Here is a 22,875-nt window from a genome sequence, read left to right on the forward strand (position 1 = left end):
TTATAGTTAAAAACTATAAAATACGGAAATTTGATTATTACAGATGTAATATTATATTCAAAACCAATTCTATATAATTATTATAATGTTTACACGAACAAAGGAGTTTTTATTATTTCGTGGCACTAAACCCAGTAATAAGGAAATTTTTTATAAATATAAAAAGTTAAGAACCAACCACGCGTACGATAAGATCTTAAAAAATTGAGGAAATGAAATTGACCGATTTGAAATTGAAAACAGTCATGATATCGGTTTCGGTTCTTGAAACAGTTATGAAGAACCGAAATAGGTCATCACTGTTATTCGCTATATCGATTCTGAACTATATCGGTTTCGATTCCGGTTCTTCTAATGCGTCTAATGATTCTATAATTCTTATTCTTCCGTTCCTCATCTCGATTCTTCATAACTATTTACCGAAAAATAACAATTATAGAATCGTTTTACCAGTGTAATATCGGCTCTGAAGAACCGAAACCGGCTCAGAGCCGGTATACCAAATAACAGTGATGACTTATTTCAGTTCTTTATAACTGTTTCATTTAAAACCTATATATAACAGTTCCAAACAGTTATTTTCGAAACCGTGTTAACACAAAAACTACCCGACACGTCAAATTGACCCACTTGAGAATTTTTCCGTCGCAAAAATTCAAATTATCAAGGCATGTTTGCTAAAGATTTCCAATTAAATTCGTGAATCGGTACAAATACAAAACCAAGAGACCCGTCGAATCTCAAGAAACCTGTACCAGTTTGTACAAAAAATTAAAATAAATCACTCTAACTTGGTAGTTTTAGTGTTAATACCTGTCCACGTTCCATTTACAACCACAAACTTCCTCCCCGTACGACCCGTTCTACTCGCGAACAATGAATTTTCGGAAAACTTTTCGAATGCCCGTTGTACAAGTTCGCGCCGCGTTCGGCAGTTGATTCTATACGTGGAAGCGGCCGATTCGCGGCCGTCCGAATATCTCGGCAGAAGTTAAGCCGAAGTGGAGTGCCGAGGGCGGCGTGCGGTGCGGAAGGGCGGAGGGTGGTGAGTGGAAGAAGAAGCTTTTGGCTGGCAGTCAGTGGGTCAGGGCGCCGAGTCGCATTCCACGAGCCGGCCGAAGGCATCCTCTTCGGGAAATCGAGCTTCCCTACCGACACCCACGTCTCGCGGAGCTTGTTCACCGCCACCGATCAAGATCGAACGAAAACATCCGTGTTCGCGTGACGATTTTCTTTTTCCTTCTCCACTCTCTTCTCGTTTTTGTGCCGCGCAAACCGGAAGTCGCGCGTCTCGTCCAACGTTCTCCGTCTTGCGCCGCACGTTCGCCTCGCTCGACGAGGAGACCCGGAACGCGTAAACTCTTCGTAAGATCGTCGCGTCGCGGTCCCTGGCGCGATGGTGTGCGATTTCGTGGCCTCGGAGTGCTCCAACGAGCTAGGAACAGATGTGTCCTTGAAGAGGGCCTTGGAGGAGCTGCTGAAGTGCATGCTCAGGGTTTGGTGCAGGGAAGGACAAGCCCTTACCAGGCTCGGTGTCTCCACGCACGGTAATTCACGTTGTTGTTATTGTTCGTTTGATTAGACTCGATTTAACCGGCAGTTTTTCATGAGGTAGATTAGAACAGAACTAAGATCGTAACTGTTTGTATAATGATTCACATTGTTATTATTGTTCGTTTGATCAGACTCCTTTCAACCGGCAGTTTTGTACGCGAGAATCTTGTTTACGAGGTAGATTAGAACAGAATTGCGATCCTAATTGTTTCTATAATAAACGATTGAAGTTCCGGATATAGTAAAGGACTGTGAATAGGAAAAAGAAAACACTTAATTTAATCAGCCGTCCACAATTAAGGAATACTCAATACAGTCATGTATATAGATAATCATTTGTAATTTAAAGTAGTTGCCAATGACCCAATGTGGTTGCAATTTAGAATATACAATTGAGAAAAGATTGTTTACGCGGTAGTTTTTATAAGATCTGAATTTAGTGAGTACAATGTACTTTCATTTTAAGAAATGTCATTATTGTAGTCTCTTTTGCGCGTTGTGTGAAATAAATATGTGCTTCTGAAAGCTGTGCCAGGTTTTCTTTTGAATATTTTCCTTTCTGTTGTACCCACGGACTCTATTTACGCGATTTTCAGTCCCGTAAAATAAATTACGTGGAACCGATTTTCGTGTGAATCGAGGGTCGTGTGGGTGTTTTCGTGTTTGTTGTGTTGGTGTGATGAAATGAAGTTTGCGAGGGTTCAAGAGATTGTTTGGTTTATTTGAGAATGGACAATAATTAAATTTTTGGGGTTTTTGGCGTTGAAGATGAAATTGGGATTTTAGTGGTTATTGAGAGTTGTTGAGTGATTATTGTTTATTGTGTTTGTTTGTCTTTCGGAAGGAGAGGAGTGGGGTGTATGAAAAATTGTGCTTATAATAGGAGGTTACTTGTTTAATGTATCGGGCAAGTTATTGAGTAGTTTTGTGCATATTTTACTTGATTTAGTAAAATTATTGTTTTAATTGTCTGTTTTGGTGACGAATGCAATAATTTGGAGATTATACTCATCCAAATCTACGTGTTTGGTTATAAATCATAAGAACAAAAATGCTTTTAAAATGCTATTGTATTAATTGTATTAATAATTTTGTATTAATAATTTTTATTAATGCACTGATCTTTTTCTTTGTTCACTTTAACAATGAAAGAAAGAATAGAATTCAAAATGCTTCATATATAACACTGAGTCATGGGACTGGAATTGTATTAAACGTTACACATCTAGAAATGGATCACTTTTATATAAAATATAATTTTCAGTTCTACTGAGAATTTATTAAAAACGAATTAGTTTCAAAGTTTAATAAAAAATTGCGACGTTAACATACTATTGTTAATTAATGTCTCATAAACGAAATCGAAATATTAACTATCATTTAAATAAAGTACAAAAATATGTTTACCATTATCGTGTTCTCAAAATTGTTTATTTCTCATTTACATACATTAAATTTAAGTATTATATGCCAGTATTATTATTAAATAAGCATACGACATTATCAAATCGTGACATATTATTATATTTATAGCAAATAATTACATTTATTAACAATGTAAGAATACATTTAATTATATTTACGTAATTACATTTGCTACATCTATTTCATTTATATACCTAAAATATATAACATTGTACCAATATTTTTTTTATACCAAAGTTGATTGTTTCGATACTTGAACTGTCAATCAATAAATACATCGCTTCCCATAAAACTAGTTCGACATTGTTGCCATCGGAAACATTTAACGAGTTTCATCTCGAAAAAGTGAAAGACTTTCGACTATAATTTAGACCTGATGTGTCGTTAATTTTCGTTAAAAGCATTTTGAAAAATTACCATAAGAGATGAATGTAAATATTGAAGTTTCGCCAGCGGCGTTGCCAGGCTGCAGGGCATAAAGAGTTTTGTAAGTGAAAAATTATATTACGGTCGTCAATGTTTGCCAGACCGGAAATCCCACGTGGCATCAAAGTTTGTTGAATGAAATGTATCCCAAAGCAGTTAACTTTTTGCTTCCGAAACTTCTAGTAATAACGCTATCAGAAACTTTTCTGTTTTCAAGATGCAATTACAAAACTGTCGTCGTGGTAATTTATTATTTAGACACCCCAACCATTTGGAAGTAGAAACTTCTTCCTTCATTCACCGGATTTCACAACTATTCCCGCAAAAATTCATTATCCGACATTATACTGAAGTTAAATTGATTCAAATTCGACTTTTGTTGCTGAGAATTCTTTGCCGATGAAATCAGTTTAACTTGACAGATAAAATATCTTTTGTTACTTTTCAACGTTAACATTAGGTTTACGGAACGCGTCAGTCTGACGCATATCGAATTTTACAAACATTATTTAGTAAATGTTTATGTCGATTTTGATTGATGCAATAACACACATGTGTATTTTAATTGTCTAATCTTTAAACATCTAATTTTCAAAATATAAATGAACGAACATCAAGTTTTCTAACTCCGATAAAAGAAACTACAATAAATGTCTGTGAACCTAGTATTAATAACGTAGATATCAATTTTTGAGGATTTAATTTTTTTATAAACATTTCGTTGCATTATATATGAAGCAATTATCATTTAATATAGTATGTAATAAATATTAATTAATATTTTCATTCAATAACCTGATTTAATATTGGAATACAAGAACGAATATTACATGAACAACATTATCCTTTGATAATTACACTACTATCTATTAATGCATCCAACACTTGTCTTCAGTATATGTAGTTTATTTTTGGTCGCGTCAACCGCTTAGGTTATTAGCACACCTATCTTGGCAGTTACCAGTGTACTGCTTGACTATAATAGAGATCTAATAAATGTAATAATATTCGGCCTATATGTTTTTTTCATACAATAAATAATATATTTTCTATATAAATAAATTTGATTGATAAACAGTTGTTAATATTCAAAGATTTTTGTGGAATTTTCATTATCAGTATCATGTAGAGCATCAATAAAAGGAAAACTATTGTTTTATAGAAGGAAAGCAAACTTCAAAGCGTTCGAAGTAATTGGAAAGAGAACAAACAGTACACCATCTAATATTCTCAAATGAAATGAACTCTGGTACACCGTATATAACTGATTGTGTACAATTAAATACTTCCAAATATTTATAATTCAATACTCATTATTCTTTACATGATACTAGAATAAAAATTAATATGTAAAGAAAGTATTATAATTTTCTGTATTGTAACATCATATTTTTACTCACAGACTGCAAGAGTTTATCTATGCTTATCATTTTTAAAACCTGGAAATTAATTAGCAATTTCTTTGAAATCTCTTGAATATTCTAAAATAATCCACGATTCTAAATTTGTCAATCGCACATAATCAATAATATCGTTTAAATATCCAATTTCCACTATACGACGGTTCATTATTCTATATATAAACAAGCAATGATTCCGCAATTATTATATATACAATAAATATAGTTGACAATCCTCACTTTCCTGCGATACGAACATTGTTAAACTTTCTACGCGAATGTAAAGCTGTTTAAATTCTGTATAATAATTTTTCCTTGTTATACGATGGTTTTTGTATTTTACAATAATTAAAGATTTTAGTATACAATTTAAAAGCTCATTGAAGAAGGAAGTCATGGTCAATACCAGGAATTATTTCCTGCTTAACCCTGAAGAATTTGTACGAAAATATCTTCTTTTGGAACTGAAACACGTTGTAGACTTGTAGTCAATTAATCGAAATTAGTACGACATTGAACGAGGCGGCCGCGAGTGCGGCTGTTTCATCCAAATTTGTCCGTGGCGTGTACTAATTTAATAGAAACAAAATTAGATTCTATCGTCCACGGTGGTTTTAGCTTACCTTTAATAAATTTAGCGTGTCCAATCTTTCGGACGCGAGTGGCATAATTAATATCGTATTATTACCATTTAATCATTTATGCGCAGCCACTTATTACCGATTCGATGCTAATGCATTATTCAATGATTTTCTCATGACCTGATAATCCGTTTAAATTGATCATTAACATTGCCTAGAATACATTCAACTATACGTTTAACTTACTTGGACATGTAATATGCAACTCCGAAATTTGTCATTTCTCCACGAAACGTACTTCGCGAAATTGTTTTTCTCATTACGATTTTTAAATATCATAATATGCATGTGGTAACCTTTGCTGTTTTATTATGAATTATTTCATGCATTAATATGAACACAATTGTGTTAAGAATAAGAATATTCATTTTTATATCTATAATTCGTGTTCTGAATATTTTGAAAATTTAAAGAATTTTATGTTCTTTCTGTTTTCAATTTCGATGCTGCATACATTCGTTTTTAAAATCATTACTGATCAAACAAAATTTTATTTATAAGAATAAAGTTTCCGTTATGCTGTATTTTAAGGTGTGAGTAATAATATTGTTCTCCTGCCAGTCTGAAGATTCTCTAGTGAAGTGTTCACTGTGTCCAAAATATATGCCGGTTTGGATCAAACGGTATACCTTCTTTCATATACTTTTTCCTTTCTTATTCGAACCACTCTCATCTATCTTCTATCCTACAATACTTTGATGATAATGCAATCCTATACAAACTTTGTACTGAATCTTTTCACATCCACCGCACATACAATTTTTTTAATGCCCATGCATACAGCAACCTGATTTATAAATTTACATAGTATTACTTTTCTTTTACTGTCTTTTCGTCCTGTTTTATTATGTTTATATTTTCCTTACATTTATTTTACAAGCTTATTAATACTTTCAAACTTCTATTGTTTCTTGTAGAAATATAAATATCCGTTGTACTTTTCGGCACTATTTTGTAATTTTCTTATAAATTGTTTCTCGATAATTATACAAATTTTCTTACAATTAATTTAAAAAAAGTGAATTTATTTCTACTCATAATAATCTATATTAAAAATGGTCATCCATGCTACGCAAGTGTCATCTATGAATGTTCGAAAACTATTTTTACATACCTCCGGTCATTTTTTCATGTCGTCATTCTTCTATGTTACATTTTTCATCGTCCCCATTAATTTTGAGGGCATTTTTTAAAATACGTTTTTCAGCCGCAGTTTCGAGCGTTATTTTCATTCCGTAAACATAAAAATGGGCGACTATGAAAAATACGTATCAAATATTTTTCAAAGCTTCACTTGTGTGCCAAGTTTCATTAAAATCTGGTAATCTTCGGATTAGAATCACACATCAATAATGAATAACTACATTACGAATTTTTGTGCATTTATAGGAAATTTGAAGATTCAGAATTGCATAAAATGTACACACACAATACATCGAAATACTTAAAATATTACAATTGTAGTATTTGTAATATTTCATAAGAAAAACTATTTTCCGTCATAATTTTATTTTTCCAGTTATATTCTTAACAATTTTCGTTAAGATCTTTTTGCATAAAGATCCGCCGGTCATTAACTCCTTGCATCATATTTCTTTCACAACAAATTCGTTAAAAGAAGAAAAAATTCCATGCTTATTGTATGTCCACGTTTACTCTAAAATGTTATCGTTGACAATAGAAAAATAATATTTGACTTGTACTTAAAGGAATAAACTGACATTTATATTTGCTAAATTATATTTGAAATTTTCGTCACGGATCCGACACGATATTCCAAAAGGTAAATTGTAAGTTAGCCAATGTATGTTTTGCCATTTCATCGATTCTTGTCATTCATCGAGTGCACAAAATTATAGTCAGTCATTGTGTCGGCAGTAAACAATAGAAAACAATGTACTGTATATTCTTGAGCTTCGTTTATCATCTGTATAAGTGAAGTGCCACTGGAACTCGGAACTTTGCCAATTCCAAAACGCTGAAATTTATAGAGAAACGTGATTGTCATCCGGACGATACAATCGGGTGTGTGCCAACTGAACACTGCAGTACTGTTATCATTAATTGATCAATAGGCACACGGCAATCCAGTATTTGTGGCGATCGAGATCATAAGACTGAATGCGAAATGATTTTTACGTTTTTATTTTCTAAATTTGATTTATATGTAGATATCGACACAATGCAAAGATGGATGAGTTTTACGTATGATAACGACAAATTAAATCATTGTTTGTTTGCCAGTCAGTAAAAAAATATTTGAAAATTAATAATACGAAATAAAAACGACTTGCTCATCTTTCTTTTACAAACATAGTTTATTTCAGTTTTAAAAAAAGTTTTTATGTTGCTCCCCGTCAATTTTTATTTTCAGAAGAAAAAATAAAAAATACGATACTTTCGAAATCATCTTTAAAAAAGCTGCGTGACGTCTATTTCAATATACATCAACAGTGATATATTCTTTCAAAAAATGCATTTCTGTTGAAAACAAAATTTAACCCTAAATTTAGCACTGTAATATAAACGATAGTTTATTATTCCTGTGGGAATATAATATGGCATATAAATATTTTAAAATCGATTGATCAGTCCAAAATGGCTAATTAAGTCTCATTAATGCGCAATATGCTAGAAAAATGAGCAAAATCAAATATCTATTGGCTCAGATTTGAAATCGAAGAAATATTTGCTGCTGGTGTAAAAAAGCTTCGTTTGTTATAATGAAAAATAAATATAAATTATATACGAAGATAAATACATTACAAGATTTATCAAATAAAAACAGTATTAAACTAGTAACCGTTCACTTCTTTAGCTATTGAATAATTGAACCATTTATTTTAAAAGTGGTGCAAGTTCACTTAAAAAAAATTAAAAAATCCATTAAAAAATAAAAAGATCATATAGAATTGTAACTACTGTAACGGTTAACTTGACATCTTCGAAAGCTGGACATACGCCACTTTCAAATTCAATTATTACACTTAAAATCGTATTTAAAATATTCCTAATCATATAAAAAATTACAAGTCACAACCTTCTAAACGTAACAAACAAACAAAAACATAAACAGAACAAACATTTTTTTCTTTCATCATCTTCATAATTAGACTCGTGATTCCTCCATTAAAAATTACATCATAAATGAACAAAACCCGAAGTTCATTACATTTCGAATACTGAAGCTTACCATAAATTTAGAAAACGAATAAATTCAAGAATTGTCCAGTTATTGGCATCGTTAGCCATAAGTTGAAACTAATAGTTGAAATTGTCCCGATGAAGAAGCATAATTGCGATGACTCTCCCCAATGAAATGTGAGAGCCTTGGACTGCTTGTGACGCACGTGAAAGAATTTCCGCCGGCAGGGAAAAAGACGATAAAGTAATTTTCGCTATTTCTGACTCCAGCTGCGAAAGGGGTTGACGGGAACGCGCATGCCTTCTTTATGGAAGGAACAAAAGAGGCCCTCTGAGGGACAACGATAATGAGACAAAACGCTAAGCATGTGCACAGTCGATTACGTTCGGAGCATGGTGACGCAAGGACTCCGCTTATTTTTATGGCGTGATGTGTTTCTGAATAACTTCGGCTCGACTTGCTCTTATTTTTCCTGCATTTTGACCCCATTTCGACACGTCCCGATCGCTTCCTTTCTGGTGACGCTTTCAATCGCTCGTTACCGTTCCGTTTCATCTATTATAATTTCACTTTATATTTAACGTTTAACCCTTTGAGTGCTATGGACGCATATACGAGTCGCTCGGAATTCAACGTTTATAATTATAATTTCACTTTATTATTATTATAATAAGATTCAATTGTTATATCTTTTAAACTGTGGTATTTTTTAAAATTATTAGAAATGGGCCATCTCTTTCGAATTTACTTTAAATTTGAAAAACTCAATTGACTTTGGTGTGTTGAGCCGTTCATAGAACTCGCGGCAATAAGCGCGCGCTGAACATCGAGCATATTCGACGCGTCCATTCTCGCGTTTTTTGTTAAATATATTTGCTCCATTTAACAGATGATTTATTTATTATAAATCATTAAAGTGCATTCATCTTCCCAATCAGGCATCAAGATTTATCTCCTCATCAATTTGAATAATGGTAACGCTGCCATAGACATTTGAGTCGAGCAAAAGCCAATGCGGTTCAGTCGATTGTTTTATGTTTTCTAATTTTTGTACATTTTAATGGAATAAATAATATTCTTTTCAGACTTCTACGTTTTTATTTTGAGTACGCACAACGAATGTTGCAGAAAGTTTTTATAAAATATACAACTTATTTCTTACCATGTTTTACTAATTTCTGTAGTGTAGATTAATGGATGCCACAGAACAGTTTAAGATAATGTTATACATATGTTTTACCGTACTTTGCTGCAGTTAATAACTTACATTAATCCTTGGTTGTTCCATGGATAGTAGCAACTATACAGTACCCGCTACTGTTTCCTATTGATGAAGTTGTGTAATGCAATTGTATATAATATAATGAAATGTATGCCACGTAGATAGTGGAGAATACTGTTATCATTCTTATGTATTAAGGAAAATTTTTAAAAATAGACTTTATGAGAACAAATTGTGAAGACAAAAACAAGTTTAGGACTTATATTTTTATAACACAAGACAAATTTTTCTAAAAAAGATATAATAAATATATTATTTTATACCTTTGTAAAAAGATTTGTCTTGTGTTATAAGAATATAAATCCTAAACTTGTTTTTGTCTTCTCACAATCATAATCTCTCAAATTAAAGACTACACTTTACTTTACACATGATACGAATATTTTAAAGAACCAATGAATCTAATTTCTTATAAAAATGATTTTTCTAAAAAAACAGTTCACCATAAATTCCTATATAATATAGAATTATTATAAAAGTTGAATGTTTTCTAAAAATATACTCCATTCCTTAAATTACACTATTAAAATATGCGACGCGAGTACATCTTGACAACAGCGTGAAAGCTCAATCTTTATAGACGCACAGGTACTGGAGCGAAAAAGAAGAGTCAGCAAATAGAAAAACGTCACCGTAATTTCATCTTTAATCGTGTATGCAAAATTTACGTGCGACATGAATTAAAATATTCTCACTCGAAAGGTATACGTAGAACAATAATGAACAAGCGTAATAACTTTAAAAAATACGAATACAAAATAATAAAAAAATCGATTTTCCCTCGAATAAGGATTGTTTTAATTTTTTTCTTACATATATTTAATGTAACAATGAAACCGAATGTTTAAACGCAATGAGTATACGCTACTCCACAAAATTGAAGAATCATACATTGCAATCGAAGAACCACCTTTGAATTCCTATGACCTTGTTGTAAAATATCATGCAATATTCTACCAGAGTTCATTACAAAGCTAGAAGTTTCTACTTTTACCTTCCATCAGCCACTCCTTCCTACAACGATTTTACCTTACGTAACAACTGATAAGTTGAACATACTTTTCATTTGCAAAATTCCACGCTTGTCATTCAGAGTGTTAATTCTGAACTTCCGGCAAACGAACCAACCAAAGTTTTCTGTTTAACTTGAATTCAGTTCCCTTGGTAGCCGTTCTTCTTAGAATATTACATTTATGGAAAGTAAACATCTGCTCCGTTCGAATACCGTGGCGTTCTTTACGAATTTCAATATTAATGAACTGCTCTTAAAGTAAACCTGCTGCAGCCGTTCCCTCGGCCGTCTTTGTGCTCGATAACAGCAATTTACAACGGACAACGAACGTTTGATGAAAACATTACTAATGAGGAAAGTCGACGTGCAATTCAATGAATCGATCTGTCGTAAGTCAATCCCCCTTCTAGTTTAGGGGCAACTTTAATTACTGGATGGCACAAGTACACTCAACTTCAAATTAATCAATGGCAACGAAACCAGCTAGGACACTGCTAAGGTAGAGCGTGTACATGTTCTTCGGTACGATTTCATTTGACGAAGTTTACGAAAACTTTCGAATCGAGTAATTGCACCGAGAATACTGTCGGATAAGATGGAAACGTTCGAGAAATTGAAATTAAAGATTCTGATTAGCTATCAAATTGAGAGGTAACGTTATACAGCAAGAAACTAATATTTTATAATAGGAATGTCTCTTTTGAATCACATGCAGATTAATCCTTTGCGGACAAGAATTTTTTAAACTTTCGGAAACCTTTCTCATAAAATATCTGAGTTATGCATCGAAGACTTAAATGTTAGAGGAAAAAATACTAAATATCAGTCTCTCGTCGTTTGAATAATTAAATTATTCGTTTGCAGTTTTCGAATTTAGGTGTCAAAGCTCGAAGCTTCAATTACGTCCGCAAAGAGTTAATCCTCCACCAGCAATGTGGTTTTTTATCAGCGTAGCCATTTTGAACCTGTTATGGGCAGGGTTGATTTTTTATTATTGCGAATTCTGTCGAAACCTGAAAATATTCTGGAATTTAATTCTGAGATTTAAATAATTTTTGAGAGATGTATAACTTTACCTACAGTAATGTGTCAAACTCGTGCAGGTTTTAAATAAAATTTAACAAACATAAATATTATTGAATTCTTTTGAATTTAAATTAAATATTATTTTCCTGTTATCAGTATTTTATAATTTAGAGCAAGCATTTTTCTTTTTTTCCAATAAATTATTAATGGCAAAGTAGTTGTATCGATCATAGTTGAGAAAAAAATCGTAAAGCAAGGAGTTAATTGTGCATATTGCTAGCGGAGGATTATTAATTTGATATATTTGTACAAAATTACTGAACAATCCAGTATAGAATACTCACACAGTAATTTTTAATTTTTCTGTATTTTATCATAAGCCCTTAACACTAGAACCACTTCATCCGTCAAAATGGTGGATTTTGGTTTTCTTATTTCACAATTATCGATATGTAAAAAGTGTTCAATATCCTAATGAACTTGAAAAATAAATCGCATCACTTGAATGCTATAACAAATATATAAGAAAACCACGAAAATCTATTGTTACAATTTTTATAACGATTGTGTATTAATTATAAATTTTTATAATGATTATATATTAATTATATTAATCGCTCGATATCTCTAGTGTTAAAAATAACGAACTACCATAATTGTTAAAAAATAGATATTTATGTGTGCCATAAATAAAACACTTTAACACATAGTTCCTACAAAGTGGTATATACCTTCTCGTGACGTACCCTTGAGACAGTGTCCTCAACGTAGATCGTAAGGCGGCTGAACCGTATGTTCAAGAAATAACAAGCTCTCCACTTTTATCCAATAGAAGAAATTGGGATTTTTCTTCAAGGAAACTTAGTCGTTCTCTTCCATCAACTAGACGCGAACCCATTAATACAGCCAAATTAAATTAATAATACGAATTCATGTTTTGAAAATATCCATTCTTTATAAATTGCACATAAAATGTGAGATTTTGTTTATGGAAACCATAACATTTTTGAAGATTTACCTTGCCTTCTATGATTTCTTTTATAACTGTACTCATTAAAACTGCTTGGCACGTCAAAATGACCCATTCCTGATTTCTTCCTTTTGCGATTACTAAAAGGGTAACAAATGATTCTCTGAGAAATTATTATAAAAATTTATTTATCAATATGCAAATTACACTGTAAATAGATTATAGTGTCAATAATGCGCTCTTGGAGTTTCTGTAGAGTAATTTCGAAAAGTCAATTCGACTGCTCAGTAGTTTTAGGGTTGATAATAATTTACTGAAAGAAAGTAAAGAATTCTATAATCCTTTTATGTCTCCACTTATTTCAAGTTAACAATGGGTAATAGAAAAATAATATTCAAGTGTTTAAGTATCTAAGTGAACCTATATACTTTTAAACCCATTTTAATTAATTAAATATTTAACACTTGTAAGACATCAATAATTACAAAATGAGAAAATTAAAATCCGTCATTTATATGGACTCGGTACTTCCAACATTAATTCTCAGAATATTCTTTCAAATCTTCGTCACGACTCAGACACAATATAACGATTAATAGAAATAATTCGAAACACCCTATACATTTACAACAATGTTACATCAACATTGTCACCTGGCAGCATCTAAATATCTCTTTCAAAATGGAAGTTATAAAGGTACAAAAGTTATTCATTAATCGATTCTCGTAATACTAATAAAAGAAGTTTGTCAACCACGACACTCCTGTCATATATAAAATATTCCTCAAAGTTAAGGGTTGAAAGCATATTTTTTACAATATCTCTGAAACTAGGGGGCGCAGAAAAGAAATCTAAATTGTTTATTTTGTAGCGAACAATTTACAAAGAAAATTTCTTTTCCACATCGTCTCGTTTCGAAGATATTGTAAAAAATATATTTTCAATCCTCAACTTTAAATGCTGTTTTCACTCGTTCCAAGTGGATGTTGGCGGATAAGAAAAAAATACGTATCAAATATTTTCTTAAGAGCTATGTCTCACATAAGTTTCATTCAAATCGACGTACGTTAGTTGAAAAGGTTCCCTGGTAATATTACGAATGAACTTTCGCGCGCGTGATAAAGAAATGAAGATCCATTTGACTAATGGTTACGCGTCATAGCGTGAACGTTAATGGCGGTGAATTATTCCGCCAACGAGTGAGTTAATAAATTAGCTCCGCGGAATCGTCGCTTAACCGTACGCAATTGAAATGAATTGATTTAGGCGCTAATTGCATTGACATCTTCGGCGTCACGTGCATCGAATGCGCCGCACAAAGTAGGTCTACACCACCGCGTGACCCGAGCGACGCGAAAATGAAAGTAGCTATTCGATACGAGGGCAAGTTTTCTTTTTGCGCGTATACATAGGACGCTGTGTTCGGCACGCGGTGACGCAACTCATTATTTTTGTGGCACGTTGCATTCGTGGGCGACTGAGTTCCGACTTATTTTCATTTCACTCCCCCAGCCCCGTCATCCCCTTCGATCCCAATCGATTTGCATTGCAAGCGACCGCATGTAAACATCGCGTCCTATATTCTTAATTAGCTTTTAATGATTCATTTTACGCTACATTTTGCCGTTCTGTGGAATAAACATACCTCAATTTGGAAATGATATTTTCGTGTCTTTGGTTTTTTAGTAGAAGACGGAATTACGTGTTTATTGTAGAAATTAATTTATTGTGACATTTGAACTTTCATAAGGAAAATATTTTCATTCGCGAATCTTATTTAATATTAAGCAAGGGATTATTAACCAGTTACCGGTTTCTGACGAGCGTACTCGTTGTGACGAAATGGCAAGGTTTCGTGTTATGAGTATACTCGTTCAAAAACAGCTGACTGGTTAAAGGAATATTCTTTTTAGAATCAACCAATTTCACAGGTATACATTAATTGAATGAACAATTTTGTTAAAATTATTTTCAGATATGAATACGCACACATACCTGAATAAGGTACTTTACCTTAGGGTACTTTAAGGAAATTTTAACGTAAAATTATTTTCCAAGCTTAACTGTAGGAAATGTTCGAAATTCAATTGACGAAAAATTATTCAAGTGAGAAAATAATTGCAAGTTGAAACATCAAAAGGTGTTTTTCGATACTTCCGTAGAAATAGTGTTAAGGAAATAGGAATTCAAAAATACATATGACTGAATACTAGATTGTTATACTGTTACTAAAAATTGATTGAAAAATTTCGACGAAAACTCTCGACCAGTTCACATTTCATATTAAAGATCATCTAACCACACAGAGCTATTGTACAAACCGAATCACATTTCAATTAAATTTCTAACGAGTTTCATTTTACACGTTCTTCTGCTATAGTAATCGTAAATTGAAATTTTCCTATTTTATAACTGTGGTTTCCACAAACTCGTCTTCTCGCGAACAATGTTTTAAAGCAACATGACCTAACTTTTACTTCGTTGGTTTGTTTTACAAAACCAACGATATTAATTAATTTCAGTAAATGTTAAATGTTGAAAAGAAATGTACAATGATACATTTCAAACAATATCTGTTAAAGGTTATGCATTATCAAATTCTGATCGAAAAATACTCGAAAAATTCAGTTTCAATGAACTCTTTCCTATTCGAAATGGCAATTATAATTACACAAATCGTATTTTTCAAATGTTCCACATACGTTGATTTAGCAATGGTTAACCGAGGAAAGTATGGGAAGTAATGAACTCGATGCGCATTTATTTATGTAGCTACGGCGACGAGCACTGTCCCGCTTTCATTTTATTTTTACTCAGTATTCCTTTCTATTTGTGCGCTTGCTTTGGTGCGTACATAGCACTATCTCTTCAAATCTGCACGACAAACGTCGCGAACTATAGGAATTTCCTGTTTGCGAGCAACGATTGAAACTTTCCCGATCGGTTCTCCGTTCGTTGCTTTTCATTTAAAAAAAAAAACCATCATCGAATCGGCCTCCTCATTTTTTTTTTGTCGACTACGATCTTCACTGAAGTACAATATTGATCGGTGAAAATATTAAATTCAAAGCGAAAAATCCTTTTAAGCGCAGTTCAACGCGCTGACGTTGCATAAGTGACATAAAAAATCTACTTCGCCGGAATAATCTGTTTTAACTTCACTCTCTATGCAAGTATTCTAGAGGAATATTAAAGATCAAGTGATAATGTGGGTTTTAATAATCTCGAGAAGAGTGAAGTGTTAGCCTTTCTTACTGAATATTACAACGCACGGTAACGGTTTTCTTTTATAGATTATAACTTCGAAATTAATTTCAAAGCTCGTTTAATATTATTATTTCACTATTGAATAGGAAGGTAACAATAAAATTCAGTGGAAAATGTAATACTAAATTCTCTTATTTAACTGTAGTTACGTTTTTCAAGGATCTATAGTTACCGTTTCATCGTTACATATTTTACATTATTATTATAACGAATGTTTCTTGTTTATTTGACCTACTGTGGCCTTCAGTTGATTTACACATTTGAAATATTATTAAAAAAATAGAAATACATAGTCTTGTAATAATTTTCTTATAAATACTGTATTTAAATTTAAAAGCATCTTTTAAAAAATAAAAACATGAATATGTATAGAGTATTTTATAGAAAGAATACAAAAACACTGAAAGTATAACATTTAAATTTTTATATAACATTATTTATCATTCAGTTCGCAATTATTCGTAATTAAGTTTTAGATATTTACATGCAGTTAAATGTTTCATACTGATTATGAAAACACGTATCAAATAACATGTTAGATTTGATAAATAAATATATAGGAAAGTATTATTCAATCACTCTCTGCACAGATGTATTTATAAAGTATCCAGCATATGTTTATTAAATATATGCATGGTATTTGTATCATCGATAATGGAAACAGCTATCCACCTTTGCAAATGCATACTTTTTCCCTGCGAAGTTCAGTGGATGTAGAGTAAACAAAACGGCTCTGATGTTGCGGTATTGAAGGTGAATCCCATACCAACATGTTTTCGTTATCTGAATACTAACAGAGGCGTTGTTTATACTGCGGCAGAGAGTATAATTTTGTGGAAGCACCAACTGATGCGGAACGAATATTGCTGTATCAAGAGAGGATGAATCTATATCAACTCTTCTATCTGCTGTTACCATTTCGTTAAATGTTTTAACGAAGCGTTAATTTCAAAAAATAAAAATATGTTATATAGATACATATGTAGCTTATTAAACAAAAACGACTAGAGAACTCGGTACATTCGGGATCGAATCATTTATTTATTCAACTAATATTTTTTTATTTTTATTTTGTTTCACTTGATTTTCATTATTTTATTTCATTGAATGTATACATTTCCTTGTTTATTTATAACATAGACCGTGTCAAATTTATTTTCATCGTGATAAAATATGTAGCATATTAACATTGAAACGACTATTTAAAACAATTCATATGTAGTAAGTCAGAAAAATATATTCTCATAATTTTTGTAAATCTATTTCGTTGTATTACAGAAGTTTTTTAAATAGTTTTGAATACAACCACTTGATTTATGTTTGAAAAATTACTCGATCCACAATTATAATTGATTTTATGTCAATTTAACTTACACAATAGTACCACAGAGATACGCAAACTACATTTAATATATAAATGCAAATTTTTGAGTTTTCATGATTATTAGTGCACTTTTTATACAAAAAAATTGATAACAGTTAAAGGGAGGACAAAGTAAATGCGAATTTCATTTTTCCAATTACCAATTTGAAGCGCGTTGATGAAATTTCCGGGTTGTGTTATTTTGATTAACGAACAGTCGCATCGTCAAAAGCGGAAGTGATACTCGCGAAGTCAGAAAATTTCCTAGGAATTTTGTGTAAGTGAGTTTCAGCTTTTAAAATAAACGTTCTTGCCCATTGTAAAACTAATTAATTATGTATGCAAAGTTTTGATGCTTGCTGCTGGGTGAATGTTTCTAAGTACTTTTCTCTCTTTTATAAATACTTTTTAATATGGCAGAATATTATATTAAGAGTGGCGAGATATTCAGTTTTGTTTCGTTTTTCATATACTTTGTTCCACTTTAAATCAGTTAATTGTATTATCGCTGTGAAATTATCTGACAAACAATTAAGGAATGCTGTTTAATACTAAAACTACCGTGCAGTTAAATTGACTTTTTGAAATTCCTCTGTAGAAACTCCAAGAATGCATCTATTGAGACTCTAATTAATTTACAATTCAGTTCGAGTATTACTAAATCTATTTCTTTAATCGTTTCTCAGAGAAACATCTGTTATGTTTTTAATGATTGCAAAACGAGGAAGTCAGGAATGGACCATTTTGACCTGTCTGATAGTTTTAGTGTTAAAGGATAAAAAACTAAAATTGAAATATTATACCAAATGTTTAGAAGAGTATAATTTTTGTATGTTAATATAATTTCAAAAAATCATTTTATAAATGTGACAAAATATCCTTTTTAGATTTTCGTAACTTCGATACAGCAGCGACGTTTATATTTCACAGAAACTATGTAAATTTGCTGTCTCATTTCCATGAATCCATTAATGAATTAATTTCCATTAAAACTCGGTAAAAACGTTTAATTTATTAGAAATTCCCCGGGGACAGCTATAATTACGCATTGGTTGTTTGATTACTTTTAATAATATTTAAACAGTTTTACTGTGGAAACGAATGGTACCAGAATAAATTACGGAGCGTACCTAATTAATTTGCAAAGCGAGTAATCATTTTCGCCAATAATATTTATTTCTGCAAGTGTAGTTGACATCAAGGATATTTTCCACGTTAAATAATCTCAATTCAAAGTAAATTTCACATTATACGTATTACAGACATAAATTGTTAAAATATGGAAAAGTGTTTAAACATGATTATTTTTTTTAAATAATGAAATTATCAGTTCATGACAGTGTCAATTTCATTCTCTATCACTAGGATCGTCATATTGAAGAGTGATTGATTTTTATTGAATTATCATGTAAATAAATATCTCATTGTTGTCCAAATGTCTTGTTATAATACTTTGGTTAATTATTAATCGTATTTATACATTGAACAACTGTAAACAATTGAAGATGTATCTATTAGTAGAAACAATTCGTCATCAACGTATAATTATTTAGAAATTTGCTGCAGAGTCGTGTCTACAAAATAACGCAAGATCACAAAAAGTAAAAACTACAGTATAATAACTTAATTAAGAAACTTTAATTTATCACGTATGTCTTTTAGATTTTCTATCAACCACTTATTACTTTGTCAATCCAAAATGATGTAAATGAAGATGTGTTTAGAAACGCAAATGTAAACGAAATATTGCGTCAGTTTCCTCCATCGAGGAAGACAAATATTGATAAAAACAAAATAAAAAAAGAATATATCGTTGTATGGATGTTTCATCGAAAGTATTGGGAAATATTATATTTAAATGATTAAAAAGGGTGAAATAATAAAAAGATACGAAATCTGTATGGACTCATTCGGATACCTAATAGGTACTATACTGCTACTACCGAAGGAGTTTATTTCGTGAAAGTAACAGTAGTTTTATAACAGAATAGTTTTGATATAATATTTGTAATATTATTTAAGTTATTTACGTTATAATTTTATGCATTTGCACATTATAGTTATCTATGTAGCAAATATAGAAATGCTCTTACTGTACATCTACAATATTACCAATAATCATACTTTTATCTAAATTAAAAAGTCTCCATTAAGAACAACTTAGAACATAAAATGAATTATAAATGAAAATGAATTTCCATCTATAATCCAAAATTGATTTAATGCTGCATACTGATTGTTTTACGTTGAATAATAATATTTATTTATGATATTATAATTAATTGCTTCTGAAAGAAAGTTAACACTTTCGTTACACGTTTCCTCATTTTTATTCGGTATACATATAACAGGCGTCACTGCAATGACCTAAAATTTTTGGCCAGCGTCCTACGGGTGCAATGATCCGGAGTTCAGGCTCAAAAAGACATCATCTGCTTGACTAGCCCTCGCGCAAATTTCTTCGAGTGATTCAGAACGTCTGGTAGCAGTGTCTCGATTATGTTTGCCGTTATGTAACGAGAAGGAACGAAGAAGAAATCACCGGAAAATCTTCGGAGTTGCCAATTTCTTTGCCTGCACTGATACATAGTGTGAATAGCAGAAGGTTATGTATTTTGTTATGAGTTAATATTGTTGATAGTGACTCAGTGAAAAGGTAAAACTTTCATATTGTCGAAGGTACAATACTGAATGCAGCAACAGCCATTTTAGTATTTATTTTAATAATGTATACATATTGTTTAGAAGAACGTAACACAAATAATTATTTATTTGGGGAAAGTTATAGATTTATAATATTGATGAAAAGTGAATAGTAGTGTTAAAACTTATTATCAGTGAATATTACAAGATTATGATTCATATTAACAGGGTTAACTAGCTAACTGGATGTCACTGATTATTCACATTAATGAACTATGTGTTGAAATTTAAATTAGATAATATATGACAATTATAATGCTGACAATGCAAGCAAAAGTTAAGGAAATATCACAGTACAATGAAGAATGTTATAATTACTGTTTATACAATTTTGTACATCAATAATAGTTTAATAAGAGATACATTGGTATATATAATTACATTATTTTTTACTTCTAATCGATTAAATTGATATTCGCTGTACATAATTTGTCAACAAACAGTAATTATTCGTGTCTAAATTGTAATAAATGCGAAATTTAATTGTATTTGTCTAAATACTACTGAAAGTAAACATTAATTTGTTGGACCATTTGCTTTGTAAACTCATCATGCAATCCACACACATATAATATAGTGTAGGTGTGAAGAACACAACCCTTTAAACCTGAAGGAATAAATTTAATTAACGCTGACCTTCGATCTTTCTTTTTTTCTTCATTAATCTCGTTGACCCAATAATACTTTCAAATTTTAAATAGTGATTTAAAAATGCTCTGCTCCTTTTGATGAAATTATTATACTAGAGTTATATAACAATTATATTATGAAGAAACTGTTTGAATAAATAAACTACAAATCTTTATGTAATCATAGCACATATATACATGCAACATACAAACAATAAATATTGCAATATTTCTACACTATCGTAACCCCGAGACAAATAGTATCTTTATTTCCTAATTCAAACTATATCCCATAAAACTTAGTTAACATTAGATACGGTTTCGTTTTTCATATAAATTAGTTCTACCATTCTTAGAAAAAATGGTATTCGATCACCTACAACTTACAAATTATATGTTTAAAACAAGATATTCAAGATACATATTTGCGTAACAATATCGATCAAAATCGACCCGAACATTTACCAAATAATGTTTATAAAATCCAATACGAGTCAAATAGACTCCGTTGATTTACTATTAATTCAACGAACGTATAACAAATTATAAAGAGAATTCTCTTAACTTACACAACCTGCAAAAATCCCACAGAAAGAGTTCATCCAGTTTGCCCGCTTCCGAGTGAAAATCACAAAATGTACAAACTCTGTTACGAAACAGCAATCCGATTCAACGATTATCACGATCAGATAGGTCGGCAGAATTTCGCCGGAACAGAGGTTGAATGAAACTTCTCGTTGTGTTCCTGCCGCGTGGTACAGGGAACTAATGAGAGTGGTATTAATTGCAGAAAGCGACAAGAGGGTCATAGTGAGACGCGAGGCTGGCGGGGAGTTCGGTTTGCGCATTCATGGCTCGAAACCGGTGGTGGTTTCCGCCATCGAGCCCGACACGCCGGCGGAGACCTCCGGCCTCGAAGTTGGCGACATAATAATGTCGGTGAATGGTAAAAGTGTCATGGACGCGACGCACTCGGAAGTCGTCAGGCTCGCGCACTCCGGCACCGATGTCCTTGAACTCGAAGTCGCTAGAACCTGCAACGTGTTGGCGCCTAGGGTCGCCAGGCCGGGCACGAAGGAAGGTGCTGACGAGGCGCCGCTGTGTTCCGGTTACCTTTGGAGGAAATCCACGACCTCCTCGAACAAAGACAAGTGGGTTCGAAGGTGGTTTGCTCTGCGTCGCGACAATTGCCTCTACTATTACAAGACTGACGCGGTAAGTGTCGCATCTATGTACAGTGAACATTGGATAGCTGTGACATCGAGGACCTATTCATAATTGCAACCTCGTTGTCTCTACCAGGTTCCTTGACGAGTATAAACTTCGTTTTGTCATTCTATTGCTCGCAGAACAAGAGATTTTTTAAAGTAAATTCCACAGTTAGCAGGTTAAAAATTGTACTTTGTGCTATGGTGTGTTGATCCCTTTTCCTATGATGTTTTTCCCAATTGCGTTCAGCAGATATTTTATTGTTAATAATTAATTAGAAAAAGAGGAAAACTCTACGATTATCCTATGTCTACGTTTACTCAGAAGCATTATAATTAGTAAGAGAAAAATAATATTCAATTCGAACTTGGAAAAATTAAATGATTTTTATATTTGTTAAATTTTATTTGAAATCTGCATGAGTCTAACACGATATTGTAGGTCAAAGGGTTGACACAGCATAATACTCAACGACCGGAAATGAGGATATTCGCAGTTATTTTTATGGAATACACTTTTTAGTGAAATCATCGTTCCGTTCGTTTATAAAAAATTATCGATTAAACTTCATTGCAACTTACCCTGCCTTATTACAGTGAAATACGTTAAAAGCATTTGAATATCTGCATATGAGACTTCCACAAAAATCTAACAGGGAAGGTCCTCAACTCACTCGAGTAAAACCGAAAAGTACCTAAATATTCTAGAGTTAATTTTACCTCTTTACTGTTATAGTAAATTTCTATAGCAACAAAATTTCATAATACATCATATATATTCGGCATATTCCCAAAGTTTCATAATTCAGGGATTTCTAGCTTGA

The 22,875-nt window shown here is 31.9% G+C and overlaps 1 protein-coding gene across 6 annotated transcripts in view; it reads left to right on the top strand.

Annotated features, from left to right (window-relative positions):
* The window catches only part of LOC116428500 (uncharacterized), a 120,276-nt gene that overhangs the window by 81,367 nt on the left and 16,034 nt on the right, over window positions 1–22,875 (top strand). For all 6 annotated transcript variants that reach the window (XM_031980177.2, XM_031980179.2, XM_031980181.2 and 3 more), the window contains one exon: window positions 21,634–22,058. In XM_031980177.2, the coding sequence (XP_031836037.2) occupies window positions 21,634–22,058 (425 nt within the window). The remainder of the gene's footprint in view (window positions 1–21,633; window positions 22,059–22,875) is intronic.

Source organism: Nomia melanderi, chromosome 1, assembly GCF_051020985.1.
Source record: "Nomia melanderi isolate GNS246 chromosome 1, iyNomMela1, whole genome shotgun sequence".
Classification (NCBI taxonomy): Eukaryota; Metazoa; Arthropoda; class Insecta; order Hymenoptera; family Halictidae; genus Nomia; species Nomia melanderi.